The 25,924-nt window shown below is 45.5% G+C and overlaps 7 protein-coding genes across 7 annotated transcripts; 4 read left to right on the top strand and 3 right to left on the bottom strand.

The window, feature by feature from the left end:
• Positions 1-6: 6 nt before the first annotated feature.
• Positions 7-570, bottom strand: VTP21DRAFT_3626 (uncharacterized protein; the record flags this gene model as incomplete). The annotated part of the gene is made up of 4 exons (XM_069393949.1): positions 7-116; positions 183-294; positions 367-435; positions 499-570. 4 exons carry the CDS (start codon positions 568-570, stop codon positions 7-9), a joined length of 363 nt encoding a protein of 120 aa, XP_069249064.1.
• A 167-nt stretch (positions 571-737) lies between these two features.
• Positions 738-2,283, top strand: VTP21DRAFT_3625 (uncharacterized protein; the record flags this gene model as incomplete). The annotated part of the gene is made up of 7 exons (XM_069393948.1): positions 738-858; positions 922-1,280; positions 1,348-1,457; positions 1,524-1,639; positions 1,713-1,818; positions 1,924-1,956; positions 2,022-2,283. 7 exons carry the CDS (start codon positions 738-740, stop codon positions 2,281-2,283), a joined length of 1,107 nt encoding a protein of 368 aa, XP_069249063.1.
• A 479-nt stretch (positions 2,284-2,762) lies between these two features.
• On the top strand, positions 2,763-3,314 carry VTP21DRAFT_3624 (uncharacterized protein; the record flags this gene model as incomplete). Its single annotated transcript, XM_069393947.1, has 1 exon — positions 2,763-3,314. The coding sequence occupies one exon, from the start codon at positions 2,763-2,765 to the stop codon at positions 3,312-3,314; it is 552 nt and encodes a 183-aa protein (XP_069249062.1).
• A 714-nt stretch (positions 3,315-4,028) lies between these two features.
• VTP21DRAFT_3623 (uncharacterized protein) lies at positions 4,029-6,661 on the top strand (the record flags this gene model as incomplete). Its single annotated transcript, XM_069393946.1, has 7 exons — positions 4,029-4,343; positions 4,400-4,641; positions 4,706-4,976; positions 5,048-5,163; positions 5,225-5,674; positions 5,745-6,000; positions 6,065-6,661. 7 exons carry the CDS (start codon positions 4,029-4,031, stop codon positions 6,659-6,661), a joined length of 2,247 nt encoding a protein of 748 aa, XP_069249061.1.
• A 190-nt stretch (positions 6,662-6,851) lies between these two features.
• Positions 6,852-7,377, top strand: VTP21DRAFT_3622 (uncharacterized protein; the record flags this gene model as incomplete). Its single annotated transcript, XM_069393945.1, has 3 exons — positions 6,852-7,106; positions 7,170-7,199; positions 7,264-7,377. 3 exons carry the CDS (start codon positions 6,852-6,854, stop codon positions 7,375-7,377), a joined length of 399 nt encoding a protein of 132 aa, XP_069249060.1.
• Positions 7,378-9,372: 1,995 nt separating this feature from the next.
• VTP21DRAFT_3621 (uncharacterized protein) lies at positions 9,373-11,268 on the bottom strand (the record flags this gene model as incomplete). Its single annotated transcript, XM_069393944.1, has 5 exons — positions 9,373-10,062; positions 10,123-10,370; positions 10,431-10,562; positions 10,629-11,048; positions 11,115-11,268. 5 exons carry the CDS (start codon positions 11,266-11,268, stop codon positions 9,373-9,375), a joined length of 1,644 nt encoding a protein of 547 aa, XP_069249059.1.
• A 1,718-nt stretch (positions 11,269-12,986) lies between these two features.
• Positions 12,987-25,150, bottom strand: VTP21DRAFT_3620 (uncharacterized protein; the record flags this gene model as incomplete). Its single annotated transcript, XM_069393943.1, has 5 exons — positions 12,987-17,197; positions 17,272-22,411; positions 22,485-23,286; positions 23,357-24,269; positions 24,343-25,150. The coding sequence occupies 5 exons, from the start codon at positions 25,148-25,150 to the stop codon at positions 12,987-12,989; spliced, it is 11,874 nt and encodes a 3,957-aa protein (XP_069249058.1).
• Positions 25,151-25,924: the final 774 nt, after the last annotated feature.

Raw genomic sequence — 25,924 nt, 5'->3', positions numbered from 1 at the left:
CAAAAATTAGTTTTTCTTCTTTCCTTTTGACCGGGACGAACGCTGTGTTTGTGTTGACTTTGCAGAAGGCTGCTGAGCCATTGTTTGTATTGTATCTCTGGTTATATCTTTTGAATCTAATATATATGAGCAGGAAAGTTAAAAGAATCCCGCACAAAAATTACAATAATCTCGAAATCTACCGTCGATATCCATAGGAGTGGCCTGCCTATTCTGGAATTTTTCTAAGAGGGATCTACTAAGGCGATCAAGTTTATTCAGATCGGCCATTTGGTCAGTTTTGAGTTTTAGACACTGAGTATATCAGACAAGCACGGAGCGTTAGAAGAAGATTAAGCGTGGTATAATTAACGTATTCTCACGTACCGTTCGGTCATCAGTTACCTTGAGGATTAGTATACCATCGCAATGCCGATAACTTGTTAAAAATCTCGTCTATTGAAAAACATAGATTAGATTAGATGAACTTTGTCTGATTTAAATAAATTAAGCGCATACATGTTCTGGAGATTTCTGATAAAGCTCTTCGGATAACCGCTGAAATTCATTCCAATCCTTGAGGTATACCATCGTTTCGTTCCCTCTTGTCCAGTACTCTTAAAACTGAATGTATTGCAACTTTTTTTTGGTGTTAATTCATCTACCAGTGGCTTTGCTTTACTATTCAACTCCGAATTAAATAGTATTAATCAATATCGCTTTTAAGCATAGCGGTGCTTTCGAGAGTTTGTATAATCATGTTTAATGCCTTTAGCTCAAGTGGGCGTTCAAAGGAAGCCCCAATGGAGTTTGAGTATGAGAGAAAGAACACAGACGTGTTCTCTTCTGGATACCCCGGAGGAGATTCAAATAAGAAGCGTAAGGCTATCCTATTTCAAGATGTAATGTAAGAGATTGACGTACAAAATATGGATGCTATAGGAGCCCATTCTTCAGCATCAAATTCATTCTCGGAACACTTTAACGTGACACCAACGTCGAATGCGGTTAAAAATGAAGATAGCAATTCAGACGGAAAGAGCGAACATAGTGTCGATCCCCCCATCACTGGATCAAAATTCCTTTTTTCTCTTCCCCCTTCAACAGCCAGTAGCGAAATCTCTGCATTACTGAACACGATGTCCGATGATCTTGGCTCTCTTTCTGTTCGTAGCAAAGAACGAGCACCGATTGCTACCAACGCCATCAGAAAAGTGAGGAGACGGCGTGAGTTGAACGGCAATAGATTACACAAAATAGCAAGAAGAGAAAATGAGACAGATAGCGAAAGCGAAAATGAGGTAAGCATGAATATACACATATATATGTATATTTCGATAGGCGAGTATTCATCCTCATAGTAAATAGCATCCCGAAAAGGATTCGAAGCAACGGTCTTCTGATATGTGGGGCCCGTCTGCATCTATTGGGAACGATAAGAGGCCAAACTACCAAGACATTCCTCTAATTGTTTCCGGGTATTTCTTCAGATAAATTCGCTTTTTCCTTCATCCCACTCTTTGCTAACTCTTGCGTTTATAAAGATATCTTCAACTCTTCTTTAATATTTTTCTTATTGCCGTGCTATTATATCTCGTCACTCAATTCATTCAAAGTGTACAGCGTGATGTAGATCTAAGAGTAGAGGAATATTCGGCAGGTAGGCCATAGTATATTTGCCGCTCGAAGGCTTTTGCCAACTCAAACTCAACTCTACATTGTTTTCCTATTAGAAATTTTGCAGGAAATGTCTCAATGTTCGAAGAATTATCTTGAAAACCGCTGCTCACCCGAAACTCGAGTACCTGCCATGGAGAAGGCTTGCAGGGCCTGGGAAAGATATCCTTTTTTATATGTTTACATATATATATACTTATATATAATACTTGAGCTTCTTTATCCAAGCATTTGAATGATCTGCTTATCCTTAACTGACATTTTTACTTGTATGAATCGTGATCCCAAAGTTATAGGAAGGTAAGTTTCCATTTTTATTCAATTTGTATATATTCATTCGTTTAGGTATAATTTATTTCCTCTAGGGCCAAAGTATCAGCTGAAACTTTTGCGGAAATCATAAACAGCTTCATCGAACCAATATCATACAAAACAATGCTGTTCTTTCTGGCACTAGTTTTTGGTTCTCTCTTTGTATCCAATTTTGCCTTCGGCTTCTACCGTTCTCATCGTATCAACATCCATCGACAAGACGACCCATTGCGACCACACGTGATCAGTGCGCCATATAATCACCCCATGTATTATCCTCCACCTCCACCCTACAATAATCGCTATATTACATAGCCTCCGTATATATATCTTATTACCTGTTTCATAATAAAAATTAATCGTTTTCAAACTATTATACTCTGAGACTAGACTTTAAAACCATTGAGATATTGTTCATAGGATGGCTCTACAGGCTCAACAGAAACCAACTATATTGTTTAAAGGCGTCACGCACGATTGTTTGAGTGCGCCATAGCTCTCTACATAAGCCTAAATGCATTTGCCGAAGGTCGCATGCCTTAAAAGACCGAATTGGCTTCCAAGTGTTTATTGATCTTAACATTGCTTAGGAATTCATCAAATATGTGCCATTAAAATTTGATATCAATTAGAGTAGCAATAATTCTTTTGTTTGAGAGATATGATCAAGTGGGAGATGCAGAAATAATGATTGAGTCTTATGCTTGAAATGAATATAAAAGCGTACCTTTTGAAAAGTTCCACTCACTCAGAACACTTCGAATAAAAAACAATCAAGAACAAACACAGACAAAATGTTCAAGAACTGCTCCCTTGTACTTCTTCCTCTTGCCCTACTTGGCTTTTTCTGTCCTTCCTTCGCCTCTTCGCTCGCTGAAGAAGATTACCTTGTTGACAAGCGTTGCGCTGGGTACGATTATGGCTATCCATGCGGATATTGCGATTATGGCGCGTATGGAGGCTATCCGTGTGGCGGTTATGGTGGATATGGGTGCTATCCATGTGGCGGTTATGGTGGATATGGGTGCTATCCCTTCATTTATAACAACGCATATTATGCCAATGCTGCCAACGTGGATAACTGCTTTGATCATCGCGCGAATCTGGCTGCTAACGTCAAAGCTAATGAATGCACCGATGCGGCTAACAATGCCAACGTGTTCAACGTAGCTAGCACGACGAACACCGTCGCGAAGCGATGTGATGGATATCGCCACCATATCCCGTACGACTACTGTATCCCATATAGCTGCTGTGTCCCATATAGCTGCTGCACTCCATACTACCACAGAGTCCCGTACTGCTACGATATCCCCTATGGATGTGATAAATACCATCACTATTGAGGAGGTGAATAAGTGTATATTCGATATCATGAAAGATACGTATAAGGTACTGTTTTTGTCTTTGTAAATGGCAAAATGAAAATAAAGAACTAGCCGTGATATATCCATAATTCAGTAAGTACCTTTGCTTTATACATAATTAAAATTGACACGTTGCTTGGATCTCAAAAAAAAAAGTTCCGTAAAACTATAGCTCATTTTAAAATTAAATATTTCAGAATACGTGTATTGATTGTGTAAATGAATTCGGTCTCTATTTTTCTAAACTTCAAAGATTTCTCAAACATATTTTTAACGATATATTGCCTTATCCATCTCTGCTCTGCCTGCTTTTTTTACCAAATAGCTAGACTAGTCGACGAAACTGTTTTTGATTAAAAGAGCACATTTATTAACTACTACAGGTTAATTATCTAGTAGTAGTGAACGATATTTTATAGGAAAAACCAAAGTGCTTGCTACTATTCAAAAGCAAATTAATAAGTAAAACTCACAGGAGGGGCATATTTAGGTATCTGTTTTCTACTCCAAAATAGTGGGAATCTAGTTCATCGAAAAATCGGAGAGGGTAAACATGCGATGATGTTGAAATTCATGTCTGGCCTATTATTGACATCACGATTTTGTGACGTGCAGGAGGATGAAATTTATTGTTTGACACAGAACAGTTCACCGGCTCTTGTTAAGGAAAAAAAAATAAAATATTAACAAGATATGTCCATTGAGAATAATCGTGGAGGGCGACGTGGGCGCCAAGGGCGTGGTGGGATTGCAGGCAGAAATCCGTCTAAAAAGCATCAGTCCACTTCACCTCATTCTACTCGAGAAAAAAAATCTGAACCGAATGCTGAATTGGAGCAGAAAGAAATGCAAGAAACCACTACTCCAAAAGATGCCAAGGATCTTTGCTTCATTTGTGCTGAGCCTGTTATATACTACTCAGTAACCGATTGCAATCATCGAACGTGCCATCTTTGCTGCTTACGCCTTCGTGCTCTTTACAAATCAAAATTGTGCGTCTACTGTAAGGTAGTAATCTTGAATAAAAGATTTTGTCAAAATACGTACTAATGTTGTAATAATAGACCGAACAACAGGATGTGATTTTCACTCGGGATTCTTCAAAGCCTTTTGAAGACTACAATCGTCGCGAATTACCCTTTTCCGATGAAAAACTTTCAATTCTTTTTGAAGATGAACAGATCTATGGTGACACAATGATAATGTTAAGATTTAACTGTCCAGATCCCAACTGCGATATTTCATGCGATGGAGGTTGGGGTGAATTGAAGAGACATGTAAAGAAAAATCACGGGATGTCTCTTTGGTATCTATCATCTAATTCGCTTCTAACGTTTCCATTTCTAATCTTTTTCATTTCGGTTTATTAGCGATTTATGTATTCGCCACAAAAAGATATTTGCCCATGAGCACACATTATTTACTCCCGCGCAATTGAATAAACATTACAAGTATGGCGATGATTCAAAAGGCGAAAACCAGTCTGGTTTTAAAGGACATCCTGAATGTCAATTCTGTCGAATTTCTTATTACGGAGATGACGAGCTCTTCGAACATTGCCGAGATAAACACGAGCAATGTTTTATTTGCGTGCGGAATGGTACTGGACGCCATCAATACTATGCTAATTATGATAGTTTGGTAATATCATTTACGCTGTTGCATTTCTATTTTCACGGCGAAATCTAGATCATTTTCCTCTAATTTACTAGGCAGAGCATTTTCGTCGAGACCATTACATTTGTGGTCATGCTGCATGTCTGGAAAAGAAGTTTGTTGTATTCGAAACTGATATAGATCTCAAAGCACATGAGGTAATAAGCAACTCGTCCTGTATATCTTTATATTAACTGTTTTACTGATAAAAAAATTATTATATCATTTCAAAGGCTGAAGAACATGCTGGAGCTTCTGGGGGGGGGTCAAAGGGCACGAATACGGCAATTACGGCAGATAGAAGTCAATTTCACTTATTCAAATGAGACCAATCAGTCTGAGCGTTCCAGTAGACGTTCACGAAGACAAGGGCGATCAGAAGAGCAAAATGAAAGAGAGGAGAGACCACTACAAACAGATACAAACAGCCAATCACGTAGCGTTAATGGAAATGATATCTCTCGAGCAACGCGTGCCCTTCGCATCTCACAAGAGAGGAACCGTTCTCGACAGCCAGCAATTAATGTTCCGGCTGGATTCGGAGCACTTTCGGATAGTAGCAGGTCAACATCAATCGTACACTCATCGCATGAAAACTCTGTCACTTTAGAGCCAATTGTGCAGACGAACTCAAATTCTACTCAAGAAAGTGCAGCCTCTACATTTGACACTCAGATGGCCAGGTAACAATATATATATTTCGAAAGATTATCTCTGAATGTCTAATAGTACTGATTTATACTTATTTTTTAGTCGGCATCAAGCTTATCTGGACCGTTTAAGGGGCTATTTAAAAGGAGACAATACAAAATTAGGACAATTCCGTACATTGACATCTACATTCCGTACTTCTATGATGCCAGTGGACGACTATGTGGATGCGCTTCTAGCATTATTTGGGAACAATACAGAACTTGTAGGAAAAACAATCCAAGGACTACTTGATTTATTAGATAAAGACGATAAGCGATTTGAACTTCAACAATGTTGGAATGACCGGAGAGCTTTGGTAAATACTGGGGGATTATTTTTAAAGAACTCTGATTTTAACTGCCGCATATTATTTGCTTCAGGAGCAACAATTTCCTATGCTGGAAAGCATTGGAGTTACGGCTTCGCCCTCATCCTCTTCCAGTGGGAAATCACGAGTCCTGGCAGTCAAATCTCGAGGAGTTTCTGCAAGAGCTTCAAAAAATGTTTGGGATCGAGTTGCTGCTGCCGCCTCTCAATCACAACGGACAGTACCGCAATTACCAGACAATTTATCAAGTTCCTCTCGACAAAGTACAACGGCATGGTCCTCTTCTTCACCAAGTCCGGTAACGAAGCAAACGCAACCTCAATTTGTTCAAACTTCATCTGGGACCTCCTCAGGCATCGGCTCAAGTTCTGCTTCATGGGCTGCTCGCTCAGGATCACAGATTCAACGTCTCGACGAAGATTTCCCGTCCTTACCCTCCGCGCCACGACAAAACCGCATCGTCGTAGGTGGGAGAAATCGGCTTTCTCCCTTCCAAGACAGTGGTCCAACAACCAAAGCATGGAACCAGCCTAATGAGGAGGCAAGGGCGGATGTATCGTCGGATGGAAATGACGAGCAGGGTTCAATAGGAGGAAAAAAGAAGAAAAATAAGAGCAAAAAGCAGCTATTGTTCCATGTTGGGTTGTAGCCAATCATATTATATACATGTTCTATTATCTATATTATAGATATATTTCAGCTATATACAACTAATAAATAATTCCGGATTGTCTTGGATTAAAACAATATCAAAATGATAGATATTTTATTCCATATTATTGTGCACTTTAAAATTTAAGAAAATTTCTCAAATACAATTTAATATTACATTTGCTTAGATGGAATTCACATCTATCAATCCGTCATTATTATCATGCGTGCTAATTCAATTGATTATTCTCTGCATCCTTGGCTTTGCACCTCTCCCATATCTGGGCGTATCGGATAAACTTCTTCATAGTGGTGGATTCGGTCTCCTCACGTTGACACTCTTTTTTGTATGGAATCAACCACTACTTTATCGAGTAGTACTCACATTAGGGGTAATGATCGCTGCAGGCATCTTCAGCGAACTTGTGCAGGGACTTTTACCGGTAGGGAGTAATAAAATGTGGCCATAATTGTGTAGATAGCGTATTAATGTTTATTCTTTCTAGTATCGTACCTTTGACCCAGAAGATATTGTGGTAACGACTGGTTACAATCTTAACAATAAAGATTTTTCTCAATTTACATTTAAACATAAAATAGGCCAACATGCTCGGGATTAGCGCGGGGTTGCTGCTTGGCTCTTTGTTAAGCGAGGCAATATCCAGAATTAGAGACCGCCGTGCGGGCTATATACCAGTAATAGAGATGGTTTGATCAAAATACGCCTGTATTATTATTATTGTGCTATTCTTTTTTTTACGTTTCCGCTTGATGCGGCTGCAGTATATCACCCTTTTTTCTCAGAAAATAAACTCTATTTATTAGCCAAAATACAGTGAAAAACTGATCAAAATAGGCATACTAATGATATACATTATCTAACGAATAGAAGGTACATTAGAGTTAGAATAAATCCCCCGCCCTCAGGGCAGAAATAAGGGCGGGGTCGTGTTAGCAGCATCTACAGCATCGACCGATGGAGTTAAAGATACTGGAAATAAAGCCGAACACCGCTAGAAAAGGGAAGCAAATATTTAGATATATAGCTACCATCCAAGAGTGGAATAAATAATACTAACCGCTAACAATGGCATTAATGAATCCGCCAATGCTAGAGACAATTCTCATTATAAAATGACCAATGCTAGAGAAAATACCCTTTATGTGTGAAATAATAATTGTTAAAGAATTATTAGCTATTGCTTCAAAGTGTTAAAGCAATTCATAAACGAGATATAGAATGAAAGCTTACAGCTATGCAACTACACACTGACCCCATTGTGCTTAGAGTTATAAGAGAGGAAAGAAAGAATAGTGAAGAAAGAAAAGGAGCACGGCGAAGTCTTTATATATTTGAAATATCGTCGCACTTTCGACCAATCTCTTATTTGTTGGGCATATTTTTCTAAAAAGGAAATTGATAGCCCGAGATTCTATTGACAGTTCTGACGTCAGGTTTTCAATTGCAATTATATGAAATTTAGTGTTGATGTTGCTTTGGTGGCTAGCTCTTGACACTCTTCGTTCAATATGCCTCACCTATATCCCGAATTATCCATTTCTTTTCTTGAGTCTCACGGATTTTGAACTCTTCATATTGGGAGTAAAAAGGTTGAAAAGCATTAAAAAAAATCAAGTCTGATATTCCCAAATAATTGCCCCCAGGTCTGATAATAAAATAAAATAACGACTTGTTTATGCGCAATAGGCTAAAATGTAGCTCTTTCTATCAACACCTTTCTGGTGAATGAGAATAATTTAGAAATGTTTTGCGCAGATGCTAACACTGGTCAAAAAAAATTGAGCTATTTAAGTTAATACTTATTACCAGATGATGATTATGAAATTATGATAAAATCTCTGAGAACTAAGGATCTTTCTAAATGTCAGGTGGTGTATAAATTTTTCGACAAAATAAACAGAAATTATGCGAAAATTACAGCTCATAGTATCTTCTAACTACATAATTACAAAAATTACTGGCACTGATATCGCTAGAGCTTATCTCATTGATACAACTAAAATAAATTACTACAAAGTAAACATGTACTCCACTGCAGCATTCTGTTAACGTATTTACTTACCCAAATTCCTACTTCAATTTTAATAAAATCCAATACTGGGATAGAAAGGCAAAATTTCTGACCCGATTATTTTGGCAAGTTTTTTTAAGATATTTCTATAATATTAATGATTGTGTAGCGTCTATTATAGACTGTGAATTATTTAGTAGCAATATTTTGACAAGTGTGATTATTTTAAACTTCAATATATTTTATACTTTTATACTTAGTGTTCTACGGCGCCTGTAAGCGAATATTGAGATACCTAGTCCGATATCTTTTTTGCGATGCAGCAAACCTGCATGTCTGGATCTAGCCTCACTTATCCCCTGATAACCTTAGTGACTATTTTACAAAGGGCTTTAAAATTATTGACACTGAAAATAATTTCTCTAATATCGAGGGTCTAGCATCCTTGTATTATTCCTTTGTGACCTTCAATACAATATGTTTATTGAGAGGTAGTATTTGTTCTACATTGAATTTATAATTCCCAGCAACCAAACGTAATTAACCATTAGGCAAACCTGACTCTCATTGCAATTTTCTGAGAGACATAATTATAATAAGAACACTTAATTAGATAAGCATAGAAAAAAATACAAAGAGGAGAATTAAGTCGAATCGAGGCTCGCTCCTAATGAATTTAGAGGCCAGCAACCATTCGCCTTATGCGGCGCTGTTCATTTCGGTCGGCCTTTTTTTGTTTTTCTTGCGGCTGAGGTACCGTGGTTCGTTGAGGGGAGGGAGTATCCTTCTTTGGCTTGCCTTTAAGGTTAGCTTTCGCATTTTTCGATGGGTAATCACAGTATACACCTCCATTTCCACCTCTGCACACTAAAGTCGCAGGGCATGACATTGTGATCCACTTGGAGGCATCGCAGATTTGATACTCGGGCTTTTTCCCTTCATCCACGCAGCGAGTCTGGCCGTTAGAGCAAGGACCGTCAGTTGGCGTCGGCGTCGGGGTATCTGTAGGCGGTTTGCTTGTGTCCGTTGGCTTATCAGTAGGGGTAGGTGTGACGGTTGGTCCGGGGTCAATTGTGGTGGGGAAGCTGTCGCAATTCCCGGGTTTGTTACCATGGATGGATTGAATGACGTCGAGGAGTTCGAATTTGCCGTTGTAGTAGTCATTCGATAGGTCCCAGACCATGACTCCTCCTAAGTCCTTGCAGAGAGCGTAGTTAACCTTGTGTTGCAAGCTGACGGGATCATCATACGAGACATAGACTTTAGTTTGCTTATTGAAAAGCCAGGGAGTCTTTGTTTTCTGATCAAAGCATCGAATCCAGTTACCGGTGGCACTAGTGGGGGTGTTCAACACACCTTCCGAACGCTATGTGGAAAAAATGATAAGAAGGCCATTCTATTTAGCACCCATTTCGCCAAATATTACCAAGTTCTTCCATTTCCAAATCCCAGAGAGACCTCCAGGCTCCTTGCTACAGTTAGGATCTTGCCAGTAGGCGTCATCGCTGTCGCCCTTGGGAGCTCCGGTCCTGGCAGAAACATACTGATTCGCGCAAGTCATGTCCGCTGTTGCCTGGATTGAACGGCCGTAGAAGGGAAGTCCCGCATTAATTTTACTTGCAGGAACACCAGCAGCCATCCAATCATGGATTCCCTGAACATAGGAGTAAGGAGCTATAAAACGAGGTTAAGGGGAGCTTGCACAACAATGTAGAACAATGTACAAGTATTTACCAGCTTTGCCGCTCTCAAACTCGAAAGGTGCCAAGGGGCCGGTGATGGGGGCCCAAGCACCGTTAATATCGTATGCCATGATGTTGAATAAATCTACCACCTTAGCAAACTCCGATACATCCTTAAGGGGCCCTAGAGATATATAAATACTTCGTCAGTGGAATTGTGAATTTAACCTTCTAAATGTTTCCTATTTACCATTGGGGCCATCGAAAGGTTGAACTCGCACCGCCATGGTGATGTCTTTGTGCGTGCTGGGAAATTCCTTATCTAAAGCTGCACGAAGCTCCTTTAACAGCACCAAAAAGTTATTTGTATCGTTTTGCGGATCGACTATATTGCATGCAGCGCCTGCACGCCCAGGGTATTCCCAGTCGATGTCTACACCATCGGTATCGTATTTCTTAATGAAGTTGATGTTCCAGTTAATAAATGCTTTGCGTCCTTCGGCAGACTTAACCATGGGACTAAATTTGATGCATCCGGTCCAGCCTCCAATTGAGAGATACACTTTTGTCCCCGCCGCATGCGCTCCCTTCACGATTTTAGGGAGCTGGCTTTCGACAGCCCAGTCATCGGTGAAATGGGGCTCATTACCCTTGTTCAAAATTGCAAAGGCTATTCGATTGGATAGATAAATGGGATGAGAGGTGGAGTGAGATGTCTAGAATATAGCCAACTTACCATAGTTCAGATGAGTATACTTGCTGTAAGGAATTTGTTCCACAGGAAATTTAGCGTAAAGCCAGTTGGGAAAGTAACCCACAATATTTTTCTTAGCTTCGGCCTGCAAAGTAAAAGCTACCAAAGCAGTGGTTAAAAGAGTGGCAAGTTTCATTGCGTTGGGAAGAGAGGCTGTCAGGGAGGAGGAGGGAGAGTGAAGGTGGAGGATTGGTGAGAACTAGACGCGTATGGGCTCCAATTTATACCAATTTTTTTTTTCCAGGCTGGATTCGGTATACCCGATAACTTTCATTCTCTCTTCGCTTAATAATAATAATACACTTTCATATTGTTTTCTCTCTATTTGCATACAGTTTATGGCAGCAATAATAAAAAATAAAGTTGATAGAATGTTGCATTTGTAGAGCAGATCACAAAGTCAGGCAGAAAAGTTATGTAATACCACCCCCCTTATGACCAACAAAATAAATTTGGAAAAGGCCACAATAATATATAGCTATACACATGTCTAGGGGGTATGAGAACAATATTATTTTGAATGCTGATAAGATAGAGAGGGATGTGCTTTATGCAGATAAACAAAAGTTTTGCATCTCATAGATACATAACTCTTTCCTCTCATCCCAAAAAATCTGGCTTTCAGAACTGCTACTGATCACGCCGAAACAAACAAGTTAACCTCTTAGGTCACGAATGATACGTTGAACGAGGTCGATATTCATGAAAATATTTCAGATCAAAATTTATCTTGAATATACACCAGAGTTATGGGGATATCACTCGTGGGGATAGCATCGTGTAATTATTGTGGTGATAATCTTAGGTTTATCGTGATATGTTAGGGTTCGTAATTCATTTCATAATTATGTAAACTTTGCAAGTCCAATCTAGGATTACCCCGAAGTTCAAATCAATAAACTCAGCCATACTTTATTGTCCACAAAAGAATAACGAAAAATGTGCAGATAAAAATGTGTTCTCAAAGACAATGGCAAGCTATTCAAACTATATCTACTAGTCTTTGTTTATATTATGTAAACTATATCGCGAGCACACTTCGACGATATTATACACCTACACTAATCTCGCATTGAGATCACGCACTCTGGAGCCGCTATTGAAATGGCGTACATCCATAAGAAGCAGCATGAGTAATGAAAAATTTTACTCTCCAAAGAGCCACTACCGGTAAAATATATACTCCTGCGTTGTATAATATGATGGACTGCCAGCCACCTTGGTGAAAAGGGAGATTTTGATGACACTTCATGGTGATACATTCCTTTGCTTTGGATCGATCTGGATTTTAGTCTCTCTCTGCCCAATTTTACCTACTAACAACCTTTTTGTCATAAACTCCGTACACTGATTTTCTTGTGGATGGTATATACAAGTGTAAACATAGCTTTCATAATCATAATTATTTAATAATATACGCCTACCATTCTCCATTGAAAACTATTGGGATACAACATCTAATAAACATCAAGCAACATACAAGTTGCACGATCTTAGCCACAATAAATCTAATTGAAGATATTCCCAACTGACCTGAAAAATGTTTGTAAAGATTATATCTCTACAAAAATTCTTCAATTGCCTCTAATTCTAACGATTTAAGATCATTAATTTTTTTTAAAAAAAATAATATATATTTTGATTTAATAGGGAAATTAACACACACAAGAAATTTATGGAAACTTAACATATTCTGATAAATGTAAAGATAAAGGAAGGAAAAATAAAGACATGAAAATTGAAACACACACACACATAATTCTTAAAATTTTGTCAATATGAACAAGTTAAATTTCATAATTTTGTTTAGAATGTATATAAAAAAAATTTTAAAAAAAATTGTCTAAGGTTGTATTACTGGGATATCTCAGCAATGGCTAATGACACCGCATAATTGCCGCTGTGCGAAATTGACACTCGTACGCCATCCTTTAAGCCAACTGCATCGGATACTCTCTGTGCGTCATCATTAAGGATCACTTGAGGTGCACCGTTTTCTCCATGGGTAATTTCTATGCATCGAAGGGGTGATGCTGCTCCCTTGGTATTCCATACCTTTTGTGCCTCTGGATTGCCTTCACTCAGCTGTGAAAGGCACTTAACCACACTCTCCTTAGCACTCCACAATCCGCACAAGCTCGATCGCGGGTCAGGGCGAGAGCGTGCGTATGCGAGCTCGCTCTCGGTGAAATTGCGCTCAAGGAAGGTCTGGTTCTCTGTATTTACTTCAGCAATGAGCTGCACATCCACTCCAACACCTCGGCGTATACCCTCGGCAGCCGCTGGAACCTGGTCTTTTGCTAGATTTTCAAGGACTTGGCGAGTCATAGTCGCTCCTGCATTAGTGCCGATAGGCTGGGGGCGGAGAGAGTCCCGTGTGAACGCCCAAGTCTTTTTCGCTGGGTCATAGGTCGCACGGGCGGTTGATGATAGATAAACGGACGACTCCAAGTCCTCAGGGTAAGGCGGGCTATTCTTGACCTGAACCAATGGAGCGACTCCAGTAAGGCTGTCATGAAGGAATCGATAAGCCCGAGCTTGGCGTCGGGAATTCTTCTGGCAGTATGCCTCGTAGTCTGCTTCCTCGAGGGCACCAAGCACGTAGTCAGGGTGGATGATCAACACTTCACCACATGCTTGGCCGAAGCCGAGAGATTTGATCAACCCAGCTTTGACACCATCTGTTTGGATGCTGCGGCTTGGGTAGAGGATATACTCGAATTTGCGCATCACCTCATCAATATTATCGGCATTCCTGTTGCCCGGGATGATACCGGACTGCAGGACTTGTAATACACCGTTGATCTGCCAGGAGGCCGCAGCTCCCTTAGGGTGACCAGTGAGCCACTTCTGGAAGATCGAAGGGCATGCGTTGCCTGGTGTGCGTCCAAGATGAGCGAATTGCTTGTTGACCACATCCGACTCATTCTTGTCGTTGGCCTTGGTGCTTGTGCCATGGAAGGAGCACACGCCAATATCGTCTACAGTTAGGCCGAAGCTTGCAAGAGCACCACGGATGGGAGCGATGCGTGGGTCGCGACGCCAGAACTCATTGCCCCAAGTATTCAACGCCTCCTTTTCTTGACGGCGAGCCTCGTGCTCAAGGTGAGCTGTACGCTCACGTAGCCATTCGTCCTCAGGAACTTCAAGTTGATCTGCAGCCTTGAGAGCCTCGAGTTCCTCGCGAATGAAAGAATATTCAGCTTCAACCCACTGTTTGATCTGCTGGCGACGCTGACGAAGCTGACGAGCACGGTATTTAATATCAAGGAGGGGAGAATTAACGAGGCCAGGTACTTCGCGGGCAGTAGTGAGAATACCTTGGCCAGGCGCAGGGATCGAACGGCCTTCCTTGTCAGTTGCAGTGTTGGTAAGAGCGACAATACCGTAGATGGGAACACCCATCTCGATTGCAAGCTTGGCCTGCATTAAGATCTCAATACCGGCACCCTGCGACTCCATAAATCCGGACCGGGTGGAGGTTGCGGGACGGCTCATTTCACGTGGAGTACGGCCGCGCTCCATCTCCTCAAGAGCATTGCTCGTGGCCTTCATGTTGGCAAACTCGTACGACCCCTCTTCTTGGAAGTCATCGTAGCCACCCACGATCACAATCTTGGCCTTGCCTGAGAGAATGGTCTCAGTACCAATCTCAATCGATTCGGCAGCGGTTGCGCATGCGCCGACTGGTGTCTTGATTGGGCCAGCAGATGAGAGCAGCAACATGTTCACCCAAGCAGGCATAGTGTTGATGAAAGTCTCTTGCAAAATGTCCTTTTGCACCGGCTTATCAAGGAATCGGTCCTTGTACATCTTGCGAAGTGATTGCATACCACCGATACCGGAGCCAGCAGTGTTGCCAACTTCACTGATGTGCACATACTGATAGAACTCGTATGGGTCGGTGATACCAGAAGCCACCAAAGCCTCCACAGTAGAGACGAGCACGTAGAGGGTAATTTTGTCAACTTGCTCGACGATTTCTTTGGGCACACCGTAGCGTAGAGCATCCCATCCTGTGGGAACTTGACCAGCAACAAGGCGATCGAATCGAAGGGCCTTAGGAACAAAGAGGGCTGCGCCCTTCTTGAAGCGAGCAACCCACTGATCTCCTTCGGAGGCCTCCCAAACATCAACTTTATCTCCGTGCTGAAGCTTGAATTGCATCGCCTCTTCCTTGCTGCACTCAAAGGGTTCAAGATCATGATCAATCACCACCTCCTGCATCAGACCCTTCTTCTCCGGATTGTAGCCATCAAAGAGCTCAGGTTCAATCAGACGGATGCCGGTGTGATCGAGGATTTGTTTTTCGTAGCGTGATTTGATGTCAAGATCTTGAACTGGTTCTCCAGTAAGAGCGTCCACCCAACCAGAGTATTGGGTGCCGTTCTTCAGAGGGCCATGGTGGTGGCGGATTAGACCCATGATCCAAGCAAGCTCAATGCAGCCTTCAAGGGAGAACTCGCCTTTGGCCTCGATCTCCCAGCGAGTGCGCGAGTTACCCCAAGGGCCAACTTCACCGAATCCAGTGATGACTACAACTTTCTCGAGGTCGAGCATGCCGCGCAAATGTGACAAGTGGTTGAGCTCGCGGAACTTCTTGAGACCTGGGAATGGGAAGCGCATATTTGCACGAGGGGTGATGTTCTGAGGACGATGGCGACGCTCGGCCTCCGCGCCACGAACAGCTTGTTCATCAAGAGCAGTCTCTTTGACGATGGCCCGTCTAATCTCAGAGGTTTCTTGAAGCTCTTGGCGAAGACTCTTCAGATATTCATTGACCTTGGGAATGAATTGGAAGCCGCCATTGAGATCGGCCCACACAGGCTCCGATTGGCAGAGATCAACAATGGTCGGGTGCATCAAACCGAGAATGTTGAACGCCATTTCCTGCGTAGAGAAAGTGCGCACTCCAAGACGCTCAAGACCTTCCGCAACAATATTGTTTGCGCTCATCAAGCCAGTGCCTCGTGTCCAACCAATGACAGCACCAGCAATGACAAGATAAGATGCCCAGCTCTCCGAGTACCAACGATTGAAGAGTGTCTCTAGGGCGATCTTGGACTCACCGTAAAGACCGTCATTACCAAAAGTGCCGTGGTTAGGCGAGAGAGGGAGGATCACTTGGGCGGGACGGGTGTCAAAACCGCTGGCCTGTTTGCGGGCCTTGATGGCTCCAAGCAAACGCAAGAGGTTGGTCAACAGAATACGATGAGCCAATTCGGAGCGAGAGTCAATGGAGTCAATCTCTCGTCCATTCTCCGAAATAGCCGCGAACGGAATCACAAAATCAAGGTCCCAGCCCAGCCCGCGACGTGGGTCTGGGTTGTAGATATAGTCGACAAGCGCCTCGACGTCTTGCTTCGAGCCTTGATTGAATGGCACCACAATCAAGCAGCTATCCTTCGATCCATGTCGTTGATAGATGGATTGATAATATTCAGTTGCTTCACGGCTGAAACGGGAAGTTGTCACAACCACGCGAGCACCACCGGAAAGCAAGCCCTTAAGTACCTCGGCACCAATGGAGCCATTGCCGCATCCAGTCAATAGGACGTTCTTCGACTCGAAGGTGCAACCGTTCTGAGCCATGTTCATCATAACGTCGAGGTACACGTTGGTGAGTTTGCTGTTGAAACGCCAGCTACTCGGGTCCTGAGGATCGCGGCGCTTGAGATGGAGGAACGGAATGGTCTCGTTCTTAGGCTCTTTGGTGGTGCGTTTAATGTGTTCAGCACTGAAGCTTGTCGAGACACGGCGCTGGCGGCGGCTCTTTTCTTTGAGCACAGAGCTTGAAATGGAGAGAGCACGAATCACCTCGCCATAAAGTGATCGGATTGCAAGCTTATTGCTCTTCTTCATGCGGTTCTGGCTCTTCATGATCTTGTACATCTGTGCCAGATTATGGGCGACCTTTTCACGATTTGGATATTCAGTCACCTTGCTACCCGCAGCCATGTCTTTGACGTAATGAGCCAACTTGCGACAATTTGGACGATGCACTTCCTTGTACACAATATCTCCTCTCTCAGTGACAGTGGTCTTGGGACCAGTAGGGAATGTAACTAATTAAAAAGTAGAGTTGAATATTAGTGGGAGCTCATCAACGATTTTCCCAAACAAAAGCCTCAAGTCTTACCATCCTTGTACACTGGAGCGACATTAAGAACTTCTTGACAGTTCTCAAAGAGAGTTTTGGCGAGCGATTTTGCGAGGTGATATGTATCGCCACGTTCCTCAGGGCAGTTATCAATATGGTATTTCATGTATCGGAGGAACTCAGGGTTGGCACGGTTCATCACGTGAATGCATTGTGCAGTCACCTCACGATCGACGCTCGTTAGGCGTCCAAAAATGATATCGTAGAAGAGACCAAGTGCATCCTGACGCACCCAGTTCCAGTAGGAGTCGTAACGGCGGGCCTTGAGAGCGCTAAAGACGGGGCGAATGCCCTCAGCATATTCTTCTCCGTGCTCAGCAACCCAGGAATCAAGTTCAGCTTGGAGTTTTTCGTTCGACTTATGCGCCTCCTCGAAGCGTTTGTGGCCTTCGCGCAGGTCGATGCCGAGATAGCGAGCGAGAACGGCCAGTTGCTGGCGAACGAGCGAATCTTGTTTGGCGCGCATCTGGTTGAACTCCTCGCTGTTGATTACAGCAACTGCACCACCAGCCCCGCTTGCGCCACCAGACCCTCCGGAACTCAGGCTAATGCCAGCACGCTTGGCATAGGCCTGTGCCACGGTATCGAGCCAAGATTTAGCATCAGCTTCAGATCCAAGGCGCTGTGCAGGCTCCATAGTAATACCGACCAAGAGGGCAGAATCGGTGCGCTGGGGTCCAAGGCCATAAGTGGTCGAGAAGTAGTTTCGAACATTGGAAAGACCAAAACCACCAGGCATCTTCGCGCTGACCATTCGGGAGATAAGGCTAGATGAATGCTTGCCAAGAGAACCAGTGAAGGTCCCGGAGAGTTGGGCTGCAAGCTCATCAAGAGGGGTCTCCTCAGCCTTCTCGGGAGCATTGGCAAACTCCTTTTGCAGATCACCCAAGATTTCGTTTTGGAGGGTGGACTTGCCTCCAACTAGATCACGAATGGCCTTGGACGGTGGGATTTCGTCGATGGACTTCTTCAGTTTCTGGGCAATGATAGCAAACAAGACTTCAGAGGCCTTAACAGGCTCATCGCTCACAGGTGCAGCGGGGCCAGAGGGGGCAGCGGCCGGAGCAGCAGCAACCGGTGCAGCGGCTGGAGCAGAAGCCTGAGGAGCGGCAGCAGCGGGAGCGGCGGTTTCAGCAGAGGGAGCCTCCTCAACTGGTGGATCAACCGCATAGTAAATCTCCTTGGCGTCCTTAGAGTAGCACAGCATTGCACGCTGATTTGTCAAAGCATCATCGTAGGCCTCATACTTAAGGCTGAGGGTACGTTGGGCCATTCCAGCGAGGGTAGGAGACGGGCCAATCTCAATCATGCGCTCGACGCCAAACTCCTTGAAGAGCTGATCTTGAGTTTCAATCCAACGTACAGGGGATGCAAACTGATAGGCAAGCAACTCTACGAGAAGGATATAGCCAAGTCGCTGTTGCTGGGCAGCGGTGGAATACTTCTCGTCGGACCAATGACGGAGCACACGGCTGAGGCGAGGTGAGGAAGTCTGCTCGAACACGCCCTCAACGTACGACTTGGCAATGCTGAATGGTTTTGCTGTCAAGTTAGGGATATATTTCCCAACCAACTGATTAACATTGACATCCGTGGGATTGATCTTCTTGGCAAGATAGGAACGGAATGGAGCTACACCGCGCAGTAAGAAGCTGGAGTGGAAGGGCACATCGATCCCGCGCAACGGGATGGTCGCGAAGCCGCGTTCAAGTGTGACGAAGCCATCCTTGTCCTTTTTACTGTTGGCCTTTTCGAGCGCATTCTCAACGATGGTTGAGAGCTGCTGTCGGACCTGGTCAAGCGACATTGTCTCGAGTAACTTCTGAAGATCAATCTTCTGAAGCTTAAGGAAGTTGAGAACATTGGCAAGCGCGTCGAGGTTGGAGAGCTCACCAGCAGCGACATATTGCCAGTTTTCAACGTTGAAGTTGACAATTTCAAGGAGGCCATTGCTCTGACGAGCAATCGCATCAATCACCCAGCGGAGAGCAGTTTCATTGAACGAGCGCGACACACGACTGGGATTCACAGCACACATCCCATAGTTCGAACGGCCTTGAGCATCCCGCTTCACGGCTGACTGCATGGTCATACCACGATAGAACACGACGTCGACGAGGGATTCAATGGGGAGCACGTCACCAATGGAAGCTAAAGCAGAGTATTCACCAAGAGAGTGACCGGCAAATGCACAGTTCTGAGTGATCAACCCTTTGGAGCGCATATCCTCAAAGGCAGCCTTCTCCATCAATGTGAGTGCGGGCTGAGTGAATTGCGTTGCGGAGAGTAGACCAGTAGGCGAGTTGAAGGTGTAGAATGCGGTGTTCTCGGTGATCCCAGGGAAGAGAGGGAGGGTGCGAATTTCCCCACTCTCGTCCACCACATCGTAGGTCATACTCTGGTAATTGTGCCGAATAGCTTTGCCCTTTGGTCCACCAAAGTGAATGGTCTTCTCCTTGGGATTGTTGCGCACAATATCAATAATGGAAAAGCCGTAGTTGGTAAGGAAGTGGCGATCGGCGCGATCCCAAATTTCCTTGGCGACAGGCGAACTCTCGTAGAGCGCCATTCCCATGCCTTGCTCTTGCGAGCCTTGGCCAGTGAACACATAGGCGGTTGTCGGTTGGTCAATCTCGGCAGTGCCCTCAAGCACCTTGACGTTGTGCTGATTGACAGTCTCGACCTTGATGATCTTCTTTCCGTTCTTCATTCCGACATGGGAGAGCTTCGTCTCTAGGCGGTCAGTGGGCAACACCATGTCGAGGAAGGTGACGTCGTAAGCAGTAACACGCGGAGGCCGGTTGTCCGCAGCGAAGATTTCCACAAACTTGCGAGTGGATGCGGAGGTCCACATACCGTGGGTGATGGTTCCCGGCAGATTGGCAAGGTCGGCAAAGTAAGGGTTGACATGGATGGGATTCAAGTCACCCGAGACCCGAGCATAGGGCTCATTGGAGGCTGGGGCATGCACTGCCGACGAGAAGATTGACATATCTGGCATCACCGAATAGCCACCGTTCTCGAAATGCACTGGCTGCTCGATTTGCACGCCGTGGCGGCGGAGGTATTCCATCACGGGATTGCCGTGCGACTCTCCAGCCTCATACTCCACAGTGGCCACTTGAACAATTTCTTTGGTGGAGATCTGCATGCACACCACACCGGTGGTGCGTACCTTTGAGAAGATGGCACGGTTCTTGAACTCCACGTGGCTATTGAGACGGAAGATGAGCGAGGAGCCGGGGGAGAGTTCCACCTGCTCATTGCTCCAGTGGAACCATTCCTTGGAGCGCAGCACCGCAATGTCTTTCGAAGAGTTGAGCGTAACTTTCATCGGAGTCTCGTTCGTCTTCTGGAAGGTGTGCTCAAAGTCGGAGAATTGACCCCGGTAGAAGAAGCGCGAGGTCACCTCCATCACTGGTTTTTCCTCCCGGTAGAGGACTCCCCGTACTTCGACGGTCTTGCCCGACTCGCTATTCACCACGGCATTGATTTCAGCCACGGTGTCCACTACGTCGCCCTGGCGGAGTGGTTCAGCGCCGTCGATCATGCGGAAACCATTGGACAAATGCACTAGTTTCAGTAGATCCCCATCAATGGTGCGCGGGAAGATTGCCTTGATAATAGCTTTCCAGCCTACAACAATGGCGAAATCCATGGGGGCAGCAGTCGCGATCTTTTGTCCGCGGCTGATGTAGAGCTCGGCCTGGTTGCCAACCGATTGACAGAACTCTGCGATGGAACGGGGCTCCACACGTTCGCCACGACACACGATTGAACCGTGCACGGAGTCCGGGATGGCTTCGTCACCACGGAACCAGAGACGGGCATAGAACTGCTTAATGCGGTCGTTGCGGCCTTCCATCACCTCACGGATAGGTGCATATCCGGTTTCAGGGTGGTAATCGAAGAGGAGTGTGAAAGGAATAAGCTCACTATCACATTTTTCGAAGAGGGTCACTTCAATTCGACGCCCAACGATTTTGGCCTCGATGCAGGGGGTGGGCTCCTTCTTGGAGGAGGCGCTCCAGTGCCGCTTGTCGAGAATACGGATCGATTGTATCTGGTTCTGGTGCAATTTTACAATGGCAGTTTGCCCGATGCGCGGGCGGAAAACGCGGCGCAAGCTGTTGTCAGCAATGCGCTTGCCTTGCAAAATGAATTGGGCAGTGAGAAGAGCCCGGAGCCAGTTGGCAGTGGGGCCACAGAGAGAATCGATCCACTCTTCGATAGAGGGAAGCACAGCCTCATTATCGGGTGTCTCAATGACAAGCTCGGAGCTCTCATTCCATTTGGTTGTGGATTCGTCGCCTTTGAATCCACCGAGATACTCGACGGCTGGAATTTGAGACTCATCATCTGCATAGTAGCGACTCTTGAGGCTGGCAATTTGATTTTCATAAATCTTGCCAAGAATGTCCGCCACAGGCTCGTTAGCCACGGTGGAGTGGCGAGCCGCTACTGGGCCTTGCAGAATGCAAACACGCCCGACATCCTGGTCCACAACGGAGTCAAGGTCTTCCGCCTGCCAAAGCGAGTCCTTCTTGAACCAAACCTCGAAATCATTGTCAAGCACCGGGATGAATGGAACAGGTTTTTGCCCGCGACGTTGGCAAAGTGTGAGGAAATGGAACACATCCTCCGATGTCAACAGTTGCTCATCAGCAAGTGGATAGGCCTTGACGAACTCTGAGATGAACGGCTCAGGCTCGTCGATTTGGTTGTAGGATTGCAGTATGGACAGCTTCGAGACTGTCGAGAAACGTTCTTCAACACGGCGCAAAAAGTCTCCCACAAGGTCTCGTAGGGAGCGGTCGATCCATCGCTCCTTGACGTACATGAGCTCAGCCATTCTGCGTACCACCTCTCCATAGGTCATGTCCTGGAGGTCAGCGGGCTCACCGCTCGCTTTCTTGCCGAACCATACTTTCTGGAAGTCGGCGTTGAGTCGCTTAATAATATAGTCCCGCTTGGCGATGAGAGCTGGGCCGCGTTTTTCTTTAGGCAGGTTGAAAATTGTGTCATCGAGCTCCTTCCAGAGAAGGACGCCACGGGTAGCCAACTTATGAATAGGCTCACCCAACTCGGAGCGGACAGTGATAATGCCACCAGCGGCACCCTAAAAGAAGGGCAGGTTCAGAGGCGGATTAGCTTGAGTCAAGCGCACTGATTCAATCAAATCATATACATACCTGATATGTCTTTTCCCATTCGTGATCTTCAATGCCAGGGGCAGCCACGATGGCCTCTTTCACAGCCAGGGCAGCAAGTCCTTCTTTTGCGACCATCATGCGAGAGCCAAACAGCACTCCATCAAAAGGCATGGGCGGGTAATCGAATCGGACGGACCAATCACCAGTGAGATAGGGCAAGCTATCATCTGCGCCGCCAAAACCAGAGCCTGCCACCAGCACGATATTCGGGTGGCGACGGATGGCCGCGTAGGTTTCGAGGATGGGCTGGTGGAAATCTTCAAACGAGTGATGACCTCCCGCGCGTCCTCCCGTCCACTGAAGAATGATGGGCATGGTCGGGTTGGCGGCGGCAATTTGAACCACCTGACGGATGGCTTCGGTCGCTCCCGGTTTGAAGGCGACATGGCGTAAACCAGCATTGCGCAAGTTTTCAATAATTTCATTGGCCACGTCAAGTGAGGGGACACCAGCGCCGATACAAATTCCTTCCATCGGATACCCTTCTCTGCGCATCACTTGAACAAGCGGATACTGGAAGCCCCACTGGCGAGGATTGAGGTAGAGGATGTTGAGGGTAATTCCCTCCCCTGGATTGGTAAGTTTCATAATTTTGTCGACCTTCTCGCGGAGCATCTTCTCGCTATAGTGGCCACCACCTGCCAGCTCAACGTGGTAGCCGGCGTTCAATACAGCGGAGACAAATTGCTCGTTCACGGTCGAAGGGGTCATGCCAGCGACCATGAGCGGAGGTTTTCCAAGAAGACGAGACATGGGGGTGTCCACATGAATCTTGCCATTGCTAGTGGATGCAAAGAGTTTAAGTTAGTGATCATTCACAAATCGGAAGCAGCAGTATGACCCCTTCGTACCAAGATAACTTGACGAGTTTGGGTCTGAATTCTTTAGCCCAATTCATGCTGTATCGAATGGAAGAGAGGTTGGTGTCGAACAAGTCGGCCTTGTAGCTGAGCTCCTTGTTTCCGCCCTCAAACGCACCAGCAAGAATCACTTGCACTCCGGTGCCCTCCTTATTTCGGTGGGTCAAACCACCGATGCCCGAAACACCACCGGGACCAAAGTCAACAATGTGGGTGAGATTGGGCATCACGGTCGCCTTCTCCCAATAAACAGGGAGCGCGCAGATTTGATTGATCAAATCCATGGTGATGTTGTCGCTTTCGCGGAGATCACGGCCAGTATCGGTGCCAAACACTGGAATTGCAAGATCGGCCTTTGCGAAGTTGAGGCCGCAGCGCTCAACATCTTTGGCGAGCAAATCGGTCACACCATCGAGGTAACGACTGTGGAATGGTGCGGTGATGGGGAGGAAGCGGTTGGTGAAGCGAATTTTACGCTGGGAGAAGGGCACCCTAGACTGCTCCAGACCGGTAGGAGCCTTGAGTTTGCGCAGACTTAGATTTAATCCGTATAGAGACTGGGGGGGAGCGGTGCAAACGAACGAGCGAGGGCCGTTGTAGAGCGAAATGTGGATTTGACGTTCCGGTGGCAAGTGGAGATTTGTGGCCTCAATGTGCTTTTGTACTTGCTCTAGTCGGAGGTTGGCTATGGCAAGCATTGGGGTAGGGTTGCCTTCGTTGTTGGAGAGAGAGTCTTGGAGAATGGCAGGATTCAGGGTGGTGGGAGGGAAAATCTGCTGGGAGCGGGTTCCGATCCAGAAAAGAAGACCAAGAGCCTTTTCTGAATTAAGGAAGAACTCATCCTCGGTCCCAGACGCAGCGATGGCGACCGCCGTAATGATTCCCTGGCTATGACCGGTCGCACCTAAAGATGGCCATGTCAGATTAAGTTAGCGAAACTTTCAATGCTCGGTTTTAATATCAATGGTTCAGCTTACCGAGAAAAGAGCGGCGAACTTGATCGGGGGTCATATCAAGGATCTTGAACACCACCAAATAATGCAACAGCTGGGTCAGCCCAATGAGTGGAAGACTTACAGGCGCCGAAACAAGGTAGGAGAGATCGGGCAAGGACTCGGGGTTTTCTAGCCAGCGCATGACATCGAGGCCTTTTGAGTGGAAAACGCTGGCCTCGCTGCTCTTGGCGTGTTCGCGAAGAACAGCAGACATTTTGGTAAGGAATGGCAAAACGAGGCCGTCGTAGGTGCTGTAGATATTGCGGAGCTCATCAAAGTATTCTTCAATGTTGCCCTGGCCACCGAACACAGCAAAGAGTGATGCGTCGCCTTTGGAGGCAGCGTCAAAGAGAGCCGATTTAAGCCCGGACAGTTCGTCGGGCTTGATTGCTCCGGCATTGCGTAGAGCAACAAATGCAGCATAGTAAGCCTGCACAATGGTCACGCGACTCTCAAGCGGAAGGTCGCGGGTAACGGCATGGACCTCATTGGACCGCAGGAAGCGCTGCTTAAAGTCGAAGAAGATAGTACGCGCCACGGCGACAAACTGGCTCTCTTGCGAGAGACGCTGGATTACAAACTTCAGGAACTGGGCAGCGAGCTCCATCTCGGTAGTTTGCTCCTCAATCTCGGCGGATTGGGTGTCCTTCATAGCGGAGGGCGGCTGGCTGGCACGAAATTCGTCACGGAGCTGCTCGGCGGCCACCCAAAGATCGGCGGAGACGAGGAACGAAACCTCGACAGAGTTGCTCTGAATGACAAGAGGACGAAGGGGTTGCGAAGCGTTCATGATGGTATAGGATTAATATGATAAAAGTTCTATCGAGAAAAGTATAAAGACAAGAAAAAAAAACAGCTAGCAGAGGGTCATAAAATAAAGAAAAAGGAACGAGCTTCAAGGCGAGTGTGTGTGTGTGTATGTGTGTGTGTGTGTGTGTGTGTGTGTTCACTTCCTTTTCTTGATCTCTTTCCTCAACGTGATGACTACGGTTAGCTGGTGCGCGATGACGAGTGCGCTAGTGTCAAGCGAGGCAATAAAAAAACAAGGAGGAAAATAAACACAACCTGCTGTGCAGTAATATATATATTTATACGCATAAAATGTTGGGGCCTTTTCCTTTTTCCTTCTACCCAAAATTAATTTTGACTGAGAAAGACGCGATAACCAACCACCGGCCCCCAAATTTAGCGTAAAATTCTTGACACTTCGTTCGTTTTTGTTGTTTTGTGCCCTCGAAAATTCCCAGGCTTCCCAACTTCGCGATCAAAATTTTTCGTATCTGAAACCTTAGATAATGGCTCCAAATGCACCAGCGATAACTCGCAGCACGCAAGGCCCCCCCCCCCCGCCTCCGCCCGGCCAGAACAGCCCCATCGATGGCGCCCCACCGGCCTTAGCCCAGGCGCCGGCGCTCCAACCTTGCGCCCTTTGTTTACTTAAGCAGGCCCTAATCTTCTGCCCATCGGATCTTTTCCCGATCGACTATCATGCCCCATCAAGCATCCCCACGTTTTTGGCTTCTCGCATTGACCCGGATTATTCTCAGAATTTAAGAAAGAAGTT

The sequence above is a fragment of the Calcarisporiella thermophila genome (genome assembly GCF_041956535.1).
Source record: "Calcarisporiella thermophila strain CBS 279.70 unplaced genomic scaffold VTP21scaffold_18, whole genome shotgun sequence".
Lineage (NCBI taxonomy): Eukaryota > Fungi > Calcarisporiellomycota > Calcarisporiellomycetes > Calcarisporiellales > Calcarisporiellaceae > Calcarisporiella > Calcarisporiella thermophila.
This window is presented reverse-complemented; position numbering and strand designations above follow the sequence as displayed.